Below are 13929 nucleotides of genomic sequence, written 5' to 3' on the forward strand. Positions count from 1 at the left end.
CTGTTTTCTGCTCTTCTGTTTCAATAACAGCTAGCAGCTAAGGGAGAGTTTTGTCTCATTTTATCCATCTTAAAGGCAGATCTCTTTTATACAACATGTTTAAGTTCATTCAGCATTTAGGAGAAATTATCATGAAAAGATAATGATAATAGACAATTGGCCTGTTCTTACAGCTGGAATCTGGAGTAACTTGAAGGCTAAATGTTTCTAACTGTCCATTAAATACTTAGGAAATTGGTACGTATGACTAAAATAGGCAAGGTGTCTACTTTTAGATGTCAAATCAGATTAATATGCAAAACTTTCTACACAATCTACAGTTCTACACAGGTTACAACATACCTCTGCAAAGCTTGTACATTATTAGTAACTTGAATGAAGCCTGTAGCTTCGTTACATATCAGATTATATATCTGAAGTGAAATCGCTCATATCTCAAAGTATTAATTTCATATAGCCTTCATATAGCAGAGTGTAAATCTTTTTCATTGCTGGAAGATTCCTAAGAACTTTGAAAGGCTGGTAGAATTCATGGTTGTGATTATTTATGTGTATATTTATTTTTCCAATAGAATACAGACAGATCAAAGGACTGGTACAAGACAATGTTCAAACAGATCCACAAGCTAAATAGAGGTACTGTCACACAGATATTTTTTATTTACTTTAAAAGACCACCTTGATAACATTTTGTTTCATTCATGTGAAGAATTGTACTGGATGTTAAATAAATGTTATGTTAACTAGTCTTTGCTCTGCACCACAGAACTCAACCAATGTATTTGAAATCTCTGAAGTGAAAGATGAGAGAACAGTGAAGTCCAAAGAAAGGTCTGAGTTCTGAAAGGTGAACTGCAGTGCCCTCATGAAATTGAGTACTATTTGAGATCAGAAAGCTGCTAATAATTTCATCCTTAGAGAAAATAGATCCCTGAACTCTAGTTTTAGCAGCTAACTCCACCCCTCTACACTTTTAAGGGACAGTAGGTTGTCACTGAAACTGCTCTGTGCATAAGAGAAAACTTGTTACACTGTAAAGCTTTAGAACCTGCATAACAAAGCTTGATTTGAAGCTTACTGAAACCAATGGAAAGGTTTCCATTGATTTTCGGTGAGTTCAGAATCTGAACTCTGCTTTTTCAAAACCACAGATTTTCTCCTTTGAAAACCTAAAATTGTGGTGAGCACTTGCAGACTTTGTAGTGGTGCACTCTCAGGGAATCCCTTACTTGGAGGCACATCTATGCAAGACTGCTGATATATTCGTGTTCTTTCTTCTGTGCGAGAAATGGCTGCAGTAGCATTTGCAGACTGTACCCTCTGAACAGCCTGATGTGTGGGCAAATGCAGTTGAGAACTGCGCTTATATAATAAAACATAGAGCATGCAAAACTCGAGCTGTATTTGCCGCTGCAGGTGCTGTCATGATGAGCTTTATGCATAGATAGATGCTGTGTTGTACTGGATGGAATGAGAAAGAGTTAACTGTTTCCTAATCCTGGTGCTCCTAACAGAGGTTCTTCAGCTCAGCCAGAGCCAATGCTTCAGAAGAAGAAGAATGAATTCAGTCCCCCTCAGCTTCCAGGGTCTCTCGCAGGGCCCAGACATGCAAGGCAACAATGAGCAAAGAAGCATCTAGGTAGTGTCATGCTAGAACATCAGCGTGAGAGAGACAGTTCTGCAGTCAGCATTTATGGATTCTTGTCTCCCCCTTCTTCCTCTTAAAATCTGTCCTCTTTGTTCTTTTTTGCAAATCATATTCCTCTGCTTAGACACTCCTGAAGAAAACCCTTATTGCCCTACCTACATATTTCCTGAACTTCCTGAAATCCAGCAAAAAACTGAAGGTACCAGAAGTTTAGTCAGAGTATCTGTTGTCTTGTGCTTTGAGTTAACTGTACTATAGCACCCTAGTAGTAACCAGATTCAGGTTCTAGATTTCTATTACCCATGTGTTACACTGTCTGGAAATTCAGTTATGCCCAGTATACCTTCTTGCGTGATGCATAAAACAACTAAATCTTTGCTAATCCATTAATCTTTTTTTAAAATATGATGCCATTTACTCTAGCATTATTAAAGTAGGCAATAAAGTCATATGGTAATAGGAAATTGGGGGATGAAGCAGAACCTCCACTTCATTGTGGATAGTCTCAAAATCCACTGCTTTTCTCTGCTGCAGAAGACAATCCTTATTCTCCTACATACCAGTTTCCTGCGTCTACTCCTAGTCCTATCTCTGAAGGTAATGATAAAGGACCATATATAAATTTCTGCACAAATGCTGCCTTATCCATTTATTTTCTTCCTGGAGTTTTTTCTAGTTGCTGAGCATTATGCTGCCTCATAATGATTTGCTGCACTCTAAGCATTGCCTTGACTGTATGATCCCTTTTTGGCTTTGCAGTGCTCCTCTGGCTTTGTAACTAGTATTTGACTAATGCTACAGACTTGGGGTTTGCTTGGTTTTATGCGCTTATCAGTTGTCTTTAGCCATTTGCGTGCAGTGATTAGCTAACATGCCTAGAATGCTGACTTACATGTAAAGATGTGGTTTAACTGAGATTTCTCCCACCCCCCTTTCCGATCAATACATTTTTTTAATTATTTACTGCTGGTTTTGAATATTAACACAGTATTAGGGTCAGACCCAAAATGCCATTGAAGTCTATTGGTAAAAAGGCTGCTTGCTTCAGTGGGTTTTGGATCAGTCCCTCAACATAGTCTTTTAAAATAAATATAACTTCGTAACACAGATTCAGGGCTGGCCTTACGTGCACTTGGCATATCTAGGCAAGGACAGAGTTTGGCAGTCTCATCAGCACATCCTGCAACTTGAAATAACACTGTGTTTACCTTATTCTCTTCATGTTCTCAGCAGATTCCTTTAAACTTCATGTACAAACCAGAATCCTTTGCAGTCAAGTTTCAGGGATGGTGAAATAGTATCTATTGCAGTGATAATTGTGTAACTGTGTGCATATGCATGCAAACACTTACATATGAGAAACACTGGACTCCTCTGCTCACATTGGACATCCAGATGCTTCCTGATTGGGAAGTTGTTGGTGACAGCCTTGTTGACTTGGTGCTTTGGTGTCACTTTAGATCCTGCAATTTAGGAACTTGCCTACTTAGCCGGTGCCTCAAGGCAACCCTGGTGAGACTATTAATTAACCATTTCATTCAATGTTTATCTTAAACATCTGGTGGGTACTGTGTAAGAAGAAAGCATACAATATGGGTTCTAGCTGAGATGCTCAAAGGAGACTAGGAGATGTAAGGTGCATTTCACTGTTAAAATCAATGTGGACTAGTGTCATACAGGTATCTAAGACACTTGTTCATTTCTTGATGAAACCTGTAGGTGAAGAGTCCTGTCTTGCAAATCATAATGCAGTGTAAATTATTTTCTACTGGCAGAATGGTATGTGGATATGGATGAGAGAAACAAAGAGTCTCAGTAACTAATTGATGAAGGAGCTTTACAGAGATTCAATTTTCTTGGTCGTAATGAAGTTTGAAAATCCATTTTGCTCTGGTCTGAACTAACATAGTTTGCAAAACCAATGAGGGTAATATATTAAGAGTCTGGTTTCCCACAGATGTTCCCCTATGTGCTTACAAACGTGCATATGTAAGTAATTTGCTGGTTTAGGTAGTTGAAATTTTATTGGATCAAACACTTGCTTTTTATTCTCAATATGTTGGGAAATTTTTCTCTAATATTTGTTTGGATTCTTTCCTTGATAAGGAATCTGGAATATCTGATGATGTTGATGGTTTGGAGTGCATGTTTCATGTTTAGAAAACATTTCAAAGTTACATACTCAGTGGCAAAGTGTTTATACAGAGATAGATTGAAGCCTCAATGTCATGCAGCCAATGTCAGAGTTTTTTGCTTTGGACTGATGCATAGGATCTCCAAGAAACATCAAGGTTTGGACTCCCCTCTAAAACAACTTTAAAGTCTCCAGAAACATAGAGAATATGACCAACCCTGCAGACACTGCACATCTTCTAGGAGCTACAGGGAACAGCCTCTTCTCAAGGAAGGAATCAGATTTTGAAACTACAAACTGGTGATACCCTACTCCATTAAGGAGAGTGCCACAAATAGAATGCAGCTCTGAGAGCGAGGAGGTCTTGTTTTAATGCTCATCTCTGATTTACTCTTTAATCTTGATCAAGTCATTCCAGATTTCTGTGTTTCATTATTCCTTGCTGTAAAAAGGGAAGAATGTAGACACTCTTCATAAGATACTCGAAGAGACAAAACATACCCATTTCCCTTATTATTGTAGATATTAGAATATTAGCAATTGGAAGATAGCACTTATCTGAAGTGAATTTTCTATTGTATGCTTTTCCTGTCTGAATGATGAGCTATAATGAATATTAGTATTTCTCTTTAAGTAAGTAAATAAATTTTTTTGTTGATTACCAGCGCTAAATAAGGCTGTGAGAGGTGAATGGCTGTGAAGATAGTTTTAGACATTCATTCATCTGTATTTGTAGGGACTGAGAGTTTTGTGATTTAACAAGTATTTTGCTATTCGAATAAACCAACTTTTATCGAGGAATACCAGTCAATTTTGTCACCAATTCAGTGTAATAACATTAAATAAATAAATATTTGTTTTCTGTCATTTAGGTTTAAAGCATAGGAATTGGCCTGAAAATTGACCTTCGCTATTTTTAACCTGAAGGTTATGATAAGCACACCAGAGTCAATAACCATCTGTTTGGAACTTAAACCTTCTAATTCATTCACCAAGAGAACTCAGCAGAGAGGCTAAAAGTTAAGACATCTTTGAGCCTTCCTGAAAGGCTTGATTAAGACTTGAGTGCAATTTCAGGTCAGCTGTGTTAGATAGATTGGCTGTAGCAGCTGATTGATGTCCTCCTTGAGAGAAGATCTGGAAATCGTTTCAATCTATTGATCACTAAATTCACATATGTTTCACATACATTCTAGTATGTTCTTTTCTTATCTAGCTTATTCTAGCTTCATCTATTTTGTTTTTCTGTCTTTTTATTTCCATTGATTTTAGTGATTTCTTCACAGAGGTATTAGTAATACCTGTGCTCACAGTTCTTTTTGCAGTCATTGCATCGTACTTTCCTGCATTTTGCCTTGGAAGTCCTGTAGATGTCACATATACACACCCCTGCAAGTCTGAACCCTCATCAGCAGAGAAAGGTGATGGCCTTGTGGGCCCAGTTTCCAGGTCTGGTCCCAACTCCCCCTGCCACTACCTGCAGTTCATTGAGAATTCATTCCAAAGCCTGTCGAAGGTGGTGGAAAGATACCGCTAGGTTTTTGATCAAGTCAAAGTCTCTCTGGGCGTTGTGGTAATGCTGCCACGTTCCCACCTTCCTTCTGGGTGCATCTGCCTTGCGCACTACAGTACCATGTTCTCTTTGAATAAGGCAGTATGTCGTTCCATGGCCCAAAGCAGCAATTGTGTCCTGGCGATGACATTTGCTGTGTTGATGCAGTTTAACACTTTCACTGTCAAAGAGAGAAGGTTGTTCAGCTTCAGGGCCAGACCACACAACTCAGTTACACTGATGTCATTGCAGGCTCTTTTAGAGCTGCTTGAATATCTCTGTTGCATTCTATAGGCACCTCTTTCCTATTTAAAAATTAAGCTCTTAAGAACGAGGACAGTCTCATGGTGCAAGTAGTCATGTGTGTCTCATGCCAGGAATGTTATCTGCACTTAAAAGATAATCTGAGTCAGTGAACATACTTCAACTTGGTATGCAAGTTAATAGAAGGGAGATGTCCCAGCAATTATCGTACGTGATTGGGAGCAGGACTCCTCAGCTCTATTACTGTGTCTGACACCTAATGAATTATTTTAGGCATATACTACAGCTTTTAGATCCACTATCTTCCAGATTTTGATAAAGTGGATCTAGTAACCCTTGCTGTAGAAGAGTTTTGTGACAAAAAGTGCTTGTATTCTAAAGTGCTTTGAGATCCTGGAGAAAGGTATTAGTGTAAGTAGTGCATTAATATTTATATCTAATCTAGGATTTATATTTAAATGCAATTTAAACCTCATTACAATTTTCTTTTTTAGGATCCTCTCCCTGTGGTAAGTATTGGGTATATCACTCAAATTATGGCTAATGTATTAGTAGAAGAAATGAAAAGGGTCTCTGGTGCTTCTTCTTCAAGGCTTTTTCAGCTCACTTGCAAAATGCTTTTGTCTTTCAGATGAAGATTCTGATTCATACTCTCCTCGTTATTCCTATTCTGAGGACAGTAAGTAGTTCACATTTCTTGTGTAATCTGTCAAACAGAAAGGGCATGTAAAGCATGTATTTATTTGCCTCCTATCCAGTTCACCCATCTTCCTATATTTGACTTATCCTACAGGCAGAACCCAGCTTTCAGTTCCCCGCTCCAAGAGTGAGATGGACAATATTGATTCAGAGAAGATTGTTAAGAGGTCTGCCACTTTGCCACTGCCAAACCGTTCTTCATCGCTTAAATCAAGCACAGAAAGGTGACTTGAACTAAGATATATTTGGATCAGTGCTGGAAGAATCTCTGAAAGCTGTGAATGGGAAGGGAACAGAGGTGGAAGCTTTAGGTCCACAACTCCAGTTAAACTTTTTTGGGGTAGTGGAGATGTAGTTTTGACTCTGAATCTTCTACTAGGCGGCAGTGAACTCCTTCATTGTCACAGCCCAGTCCCCTGTTTTGTCTGTCTTTTTTTACTGGGCATCACACAGTCTGTTGCATAGTTTCCTGCCTGGGTGAGGAGTGTTTCTCTGGGTGTCACGCCTATACAGTGCCTACCAGAGAGCAACAATGGAAACTCTTGGCTCAGTGTAACACCGTAAAGGCACCTCAGAATACAAGCAAGTAGCAATAACTGTGGAGAAGCAAAATTTGGATTTATGTTGAGCCTTAGTAAAAATTTTGTTACATTTTGTATCTCCGAGGAGTCCCACCCATATGAATCTTATTGGAAGTAGGTTCTAGTTAGCGGTGTAATTTCTGATCTTTCAAGATTACTTCCCTCCTGGTTTTTTGCTTTGTTTATTACTGTGTATTTTAAACCTCTTTGTAACAGCAATTAATGTGTTTACCAAATGAAGGGAAAGCAGACTGAGCAATGAATATTTGCTAAATTCTCCCAGCTTTTGAACTGCTCCTCCCTTCCTCACCAACTTCCACATGCTCTTAATGTTTTTCATGTGCTGCCTCAAATGAGTGATGCCATAATTTGAGATTGCTAATTCAGTGAGCATCTCAGGCCACCAGATCAGGAGACAGAGTTTGCTGACAGAATGTGTCTTCCTTATGCAGGAAATGAAAGCATAGTGCATTGTCACTCTGAGAGAACTCTTGCAAGTGAAAGGATTACAATAATTAATGCTTCCTATTATCTAGTGACAAAACAGTGTTTCACCAGGGAGAAGTTTAGAAGTTTCTCTGGGGTTGGAATCAAGTTTATTCTTGACAGCAAAGATCAACCTTGTTGAAATTTGTACACTGTTCGTAGGCCAATCATTTTGGCTGTCATCTTGCCTTCCTTTAAAAAAAAAAAAAATTAAATTGGTTGTGTCTGCCCTAAGCCAGTGAGGAGAGTTTGGGCAATGCAGTGGGTTTGTTCCTATCCTAAACAAGGTCAGTAGGGTAAATGGGAGGAAACCTGGAGCAGCAGTTTTGGTTAGATTTCTCCCTTTTGTTTGGTGAATGCTAGGTGAGATGAATCCACAAACAACATTGCCCATCAAAGGGGACATACCAAAAGCAAGATCAGAATTATTTTGCCAGTTTAAATGGCTTGATTTCTGGGCTTTTTTTGACGCATTGGTTATTCTGCATGAGGTATTGAATTGAATTGAATGTATTACTTTTCAGAGGAGCTGGACATTGTAGGATACGGACCCTGGATGCTTTGTGACTACTATTGTCTGAACTGTGCCAGTGTGGACACTGCACAAAATTATAGCAGTTTGGTTAGTCACTGGCCTGTTCTTAGCCATCTTTAGATATACCAGTCTGAGATAATTCATTCATGTCTCTAGAAAAGACCCCTCTTGAACCCCAGAGTGCCCCCAGAATCCAGAGCAGTAGTAGCCAGGTAATCAGTGATGTGGCTAAAATGAAGAAGTTTAGCAAAAGAAATTTAATCTGAGTTCTCTTCAAAGTTTGGGCATGTTCATATTTGTGAGCTTAGTTTAAACCCATCACGAAGCTATTTCCAATCAGGAAAGATACGGAAGTCTGGAATTTTATTGAAAGTACTTGGAAGAACCCCGCTCTGCGCCAATGGTTTCAGCAGCTGAGCTGTATCAAACTCTGCCTGCTATAGACAAATAAACATACGCCCGGAGCCCTATCTGAACTGTTCTTCTTGCAGCAGGCTCCTTTCCTAGATTAAAAAAAGTACCCTGATTAAACCACGATTAACAAGGAAAGGCGCCTGTCAAAAGGAAGTGCTTGTCACCACGGAAACCACAGTGTTTTGGGTTAATTGATCTTTCTTTCCTCAGGACTGACTGGGAGCCTCCAGACAAGAAGGTGGATACCCGAAAGTACCGTGCGGAGCCCAGGAGCATTTATGACTATCAGCCAGGAAAGTCCTCGGTTCTGAACAATGAAAAGATGGTAATGTTTTTTTTATTCCAGTGTGTGGCTTTATCCTGTGATTATAAAATAGTCCCCAAGTACCTGTCCAGTTCCATTCGGATAGGATTCCTTATGCTTACAGTGCAGTGCTCATGTGATGTATTTCCTGTATATTTTGTTTTGAAAACTGTTTTGCATAACTTCCTAACATCTTTGTTCTCTATAAAGCAAGATCCAGGGGGATCGAGAGGCTCCTTTCCTTTTGGGTGTGTTGTTTTCTGTGTTAAGTATGGATCACTAACCCTAGTTTTTAATCCATGTTTGACACTGTGACCTGTTCAGCAGCTGTTTTGCCAGCTGCACTTTTTCTAGGACACAGCATTAGTTCATGCAGGAGAGTTGAAGGCATTATGCAATAAAGCAGGCCGGTTCAGTTTCTGTGTTCCTCTGGTGCTTTAAACACTGAAGGACTAATTTTTAGAGTGCCTGTAATGTACCACAGCGGATGCCTCGGAGGCATATTAGGACATGGTCATCAACCCTGGGCTGCTTCCTTCCTCAGCTGGATCTCACCAGTTCTGTGGCAGGGGTGGCAGAACTGAATGTGAGCTGGCTCCCCAGCTGCACTAGTGCATAACCTGGAGTATTAAGTGAGCTGTTACCAATTTCAGTTTCAATTAGTAAGTAATGCTGTGAATTGTGACATACAGAAGTCTCATTTTGCAGGCTTGGCTGAGAACGCTTGGCAAGGGGCAGGGCAGAGAGGTGGCACTAACCTTGTCAGCCAGTCCTGCATAAATCACCACAGCTCACTTAAGGTGTCCTCCAGTGGTACAAGTGAGACACTGTAAGTGCTAGAAAATACTGAACGAGGTTACCAGTAAATAGCCAGTTTGGTACATAAATATATACTTGTTCTATATAGGCATTAATTTGAAGGATTCAATTAGAAGTGCTAATTGCATGCAAGATTCCAATTGTAAACTGGACTTTGTGCCTTACCAGCTCAGGTATTGATCCACGCATGGATTAGGTAAAGGAATGCTCCTGAAAAACCTGCCCAAGGATATTAAACAAGAGCGAACAGCAATTAAATCAATAGAAATGTAAGAATCAAGTCTGATCTGGGACCTGATGTTTCTCCTTAGTACTTTGGTGGGTTTTCTTTTTTCCCTCCAAGTGCAGACAAGGTCCATCACTTTTTGGAGATCCTGCAGCTAACTTCTTTTCACACCCATGTCCTTTCATTAACTTCAACAAAGTTGCTCCTGATATAGGAGCATGATCCTAGTGCCTGTTGAAATGGGCAATGATGACTCTGTCTTGATCATATTGAGTGTTGGCTCATCCCATTAAAGAAGTGCCTGTGAGGAGGGGTTTGAACATGGTATGACAACTCCATTCCTGCAGTCGATCCCGGAGCAAGATTTCTGCTAACTTAATTTTATCTCACAATAAACAGCCAAGATTAAAACTTGTGGCAAAAGACCTACTTCACCTGTTTACTTAAGCCTTTGCGAATGGTCTGACATCACCAGTGGCACTGTTTATGTGTTCAGACTTCATCAGGTGCTTAATTGAGCTGTTGAATTGGGTCTAAAAGCCACAAGCAGGACCATCATCGGCATAATTGAGAAAAATTGTACGGAGCTCATCAAAGACAAGGAGAATGTGATAGCTGTGTTACTTCCAGTGTTACTTTCTGAGCTTTAATTTCAAGCCATAGATCACAGAAGAAAGAAGGTTTTGAAATAGTAGCTTCATGGTCCCCATCAGTCTTATTAAATACAATGGTAATACAGTGGTTAGTGACTAGATCTTTCAAGCAGGCTGCAGGAGATTTGTGGATATCTCCTGGTAACCATACCCAGAGCTGTGACTGTCGTAATCCCAATCCAAAACCATTTCTGAGCAATGAAGAGCCTCCCATCGATGTCAGTAAGCTTTTTGTTTTATGTAAAGGCAGTTGTGTAACAAGATCAGTACTTTCAGTTGGAGTGCAATAAAGAAAAAAATTGAGGCATTGCTTCTATTTTGCCTTTAAGAAATAGCTAAATCTTCCTCCAGGCCATCAGAGATCAAATGTGATGTAACCATTTGATCTTTCAGATTGAAGATTTGCCACTCTCTCAGCACCAATCCTGAGCTCTTGCCCTAGAGGGGTTTTGTTGGTGAAGCCTAATGACTGTGACAGAGTCTGGGACATCTAGCAAAGCCCCATGCTGTTGGGAGCTGCCCCCTGCCTCAGTAACCCTGTGACAGGATGACTTGCATCAGGACACTTTGTGCTGGCCCTCTGTGTGTGTGTCTCATCGCTTCTTGTGATGGAGCACTTGGGATCACACTGGCATATCAGACATAATTTATTCATATTTTTAATGCACTGCCATCCATTATGCCTAAGGCTAGGTACACTGAAATGCAAGAGTTAACTAGATGTCTTTTGGGGAGTGGCACCTCATAACCCTCAGCAATGGACTTTATTCTCTTCTCATCTGTAGTGTTGTTAAACAGCTACAACTGTTTCAACTTTGTTTCATTAAAACAGATTGTATGAACAAAAGGGAATTTCCTTTTCAACTGTACTGTTTTCTGTCCTGTGTGATTTTCCTTTGTTGTAGTTTTTGTCTGATTCTCTAACATTTGTTTGTGAAGAAACAAGTAATATTGTCTCCCTATCCATCCCTTCAGAGGTCTTTCAGGAATGCGCTCTGACTTGTGTCTCCTTTGATTTAGAAAAACCACCTTTCACTCTGTTTGCAGTGGCTAGAAGAGGGTTTCTCACATATTCATGTGCTGTTAAAGATGCAGTATTTGATACAGGTCTCACTGAATCGCTCTGGTTTTTTTTTTTACCCAAATGAAGATCAAAAAAATTTTTTTAAGTACATGCAGCTTTGGACTCGATGGAAGTGTCCGACAGTAGGAGTGAGGGACTGGTTGACTCCCAGCTTTTCCGATGACTTTCCCTGTAACTGGGCAAGCTGCATAATCTCTCTCTGTGTGGGTCTCCTGATCTGTAAAATGCAATTCATTCATATTGATGTTGCTCACAATGATGCCATTAGGCTTAACTGATGTTTGCAAAGCAGTTCATGGCCTTTGTGAGAGACGTGCTATAGAAATTCCAAATTATAAGGCTAAATATCCACATTTTAGAATGGAAACCATGGGATCTGCATCTCTAACAGTCCCTTTCCGTGTATTCTTTGCATAATGTTATCCTTCTCTTTCTTCCATTCCCCTATCACCAACTCCTTTAGACTCGGGATATAAGCCCAGAAGAGATAGATTTAAAGAATGAACCTTGGTATAAATTCTTTTCGGAATTGGAGTTTGGGAAACCGGTAAGTTTGATAGTTGCGATGACCAATGAAGTCAACCGGCCCTTTTTTTTTTTTTTTTTTAAATGATTGTCACATCTCTTCGCTAGGCCCTAAACCTGGAACAGCTGCCTTACCCATTTAAAAATGTGATTGTTCATGACATCATCCTGGTACTGATGTAAAGCAGCTGTTCTGTGACCACTTTAAGTATTTTGAAGCCATTTACAAACATTCCCTACCTTCCAGCCATATGTATCAACAAGTCAATGTTTTTTCACACACCATAGTTCAAACTGCATTTTTGTTGTTAATGTTAGAAGCAATGCCCTGTTCTCATTATTGCAAGTCCTTTTTCAAAGCCCTTATTCTCCCTCTGCCTGACAAAATCTAGGATGGCTGATAGGTAGCTTTCAGTCAAGGAGAATCACTCATTTATTCCTGGCCTTGGCTTGGAAACTGTAGGTCGGTAATTTCCAGCTATCCATAAACAGATCATGACCCTGTTTCCTGCTCATTTTCTTATGTATGTATCTGCCCATTGCCTAAATGGGGTGCATCAGTCTGTGTTGAATAGCCCTTGCCATTCCCTGAAACCAAAGAAGTTCGAGAACAGTGCGCTTTCTTTTCAAATGATGCTGTGTTGCTGTGTGGAGGGGAAAAAAAAAAAAAGAAAGCCTTGATTTCCCACTCTGGAAAAAGATGAAGCAAAGCTGAATTATTCAATAGGACAAAGGACATTTTGATGGAGGGAACACACCAGTGATCATGGCTACTGGAAAAAATGTTGACTTTAAAGCATTCTATGTCCTGTTTCTTACTGATTAAACACTATTAACTTCATTATCAAATACTGTTTAATAAGCTACTCTTACTGCACCAGAGGGTCAGTATCAGCCTCTTACATCTGTTCAAGGGTAGTGGTTTCTCCTCCTTTCTCCTTGAGGTCCGTTGTCAAATGCCCATGCACACCATTTTTGAGTGCTGCTGAGATTTCCCTGCATGTACAGCAACAAAACAGAAATACATTTTAAGGTTCAGTACTGGCTCCAAAAGCAACTGCATATGAACACCAGAGAGCAGGTTTTCTTTAAATCTAGTCTTTGTTTTCACAGGAGTGGCAAAATTCCTCTGCACAGAATGTGGCTGCCTGAGGTTGGGTGCCCAGTATGATCACATCATAGATGTAGTATAATTTTTGCTGAAAACCAAACATGTACAGTGGCTGGGTAGTCCATTCTGTCATAGAATATCATTTAATAGCTATGGACCTTCCATCCTAAGCTAAAGAAGGAGCTTCAACAGTGTTTGAGATGAGAACCCCTAACTTTTAGGCAGTAGAAGTCAAGTAAATCCCACCTCACTGTGATGTCAATATAAGGATTTAACCCTTTACAAGTTGTCATGGTTTAAGACTTTCACAAAGCGAGAAGAAACCTGCTTCTCTTTGCTGCCATGTAATTAATAGCCATATGCTTTTGCAATGAATGAAGGTTTGTCATCTCTATGATCCTTTGAGTTAGTGTAAGTTAATGGAAAATGTATCAGAGAAAGGAGAACGTTTATGCCCTTGGACCTTTCTAGAAGTGAGACTATATCTGTTCCTTAGAACTGTGCATTTGTGCTTTAGTCATGCAGCCTTGACCTTACTTCAGAAAAGGACATCTCAGGCTACACCAGCAATCCATCAGCAAAGCATCTGTTCTGGTGACAAGTTCCCCACCTTGCTCAGGGCACTGTTGCTAAGGGCTGCTTTCTTACAGCTTGCCTTGAAATGATATTCCGTGTCAACTTGCTCTAGCTCCAATGCCATGCAACCATGCTGCCTGATCAACTGTGCCAGCCCCTGAATGTGGTACTCTGTACATGGTGCTTTGGCATCAGGCACTTGAATTGAGGATGCCATCTCAGACTTCTATAGCTAGCAAAGCTCCCTCTGAGCTTCATTACCACAGCCAAAAGAGCTTGCTTTTTGTAGCTTTGCTCGCTCCGGTCACGAGAGGACCA

The 13929-nt window shown here is 40.0% G+C and overlaps 1 protein-coding gene across 1 annotated transcript in view; it reads left to right on the forward strand.

Annotated features, from left to right (window-relative positions):
* The window catches only part of SORBS1 (sorbin and SH3 domain containing 1), a gene marked incomplete at both ends in the record, with an annotated part of 77746 nt that overhangs the window by 32798 nt on the left and 31019 nt on the right, over window positions 1–13929 (forward strand). The window contains 7 exons of the mRNA XM_082002378.1: window positions 573–636; window positions 1773–1847; window positions 2183–2245; window positions 6230–6277; window positions 6392–6521; window positions 8524–8638; window positions 11863–11946. Of these exons, the coding sequence (XP_081858504.1) occupies window positions 573–636; window positions 1773–1847; window positions 2183–2245; window positions 6230–6277; window positions 6392–6521; window positions 8524–8638; window positions 11863–11946 (579 nt within the window). The remainder of the gene's footprint in view (window positions 1–572; window positions 637–1772; window positions 1848–2182; window positions 2246–6229; window positions 6278–6391; window positions 6522–8523; window positions 8639–11862; window positions 11947–13929) is intronic.

Source organism: Phaethon aethereus (genome assembly GCF_964289735.1).
Source record: "Phaethon aethereus genome assembly, chromosome: 7".
Classification (NCBI taxonomy): Eukaryota; Metazoa; Chordata; class Aves; order Phaethontiformes; family Phaethontidae; genus Phaethon; species Phaethon aethereus.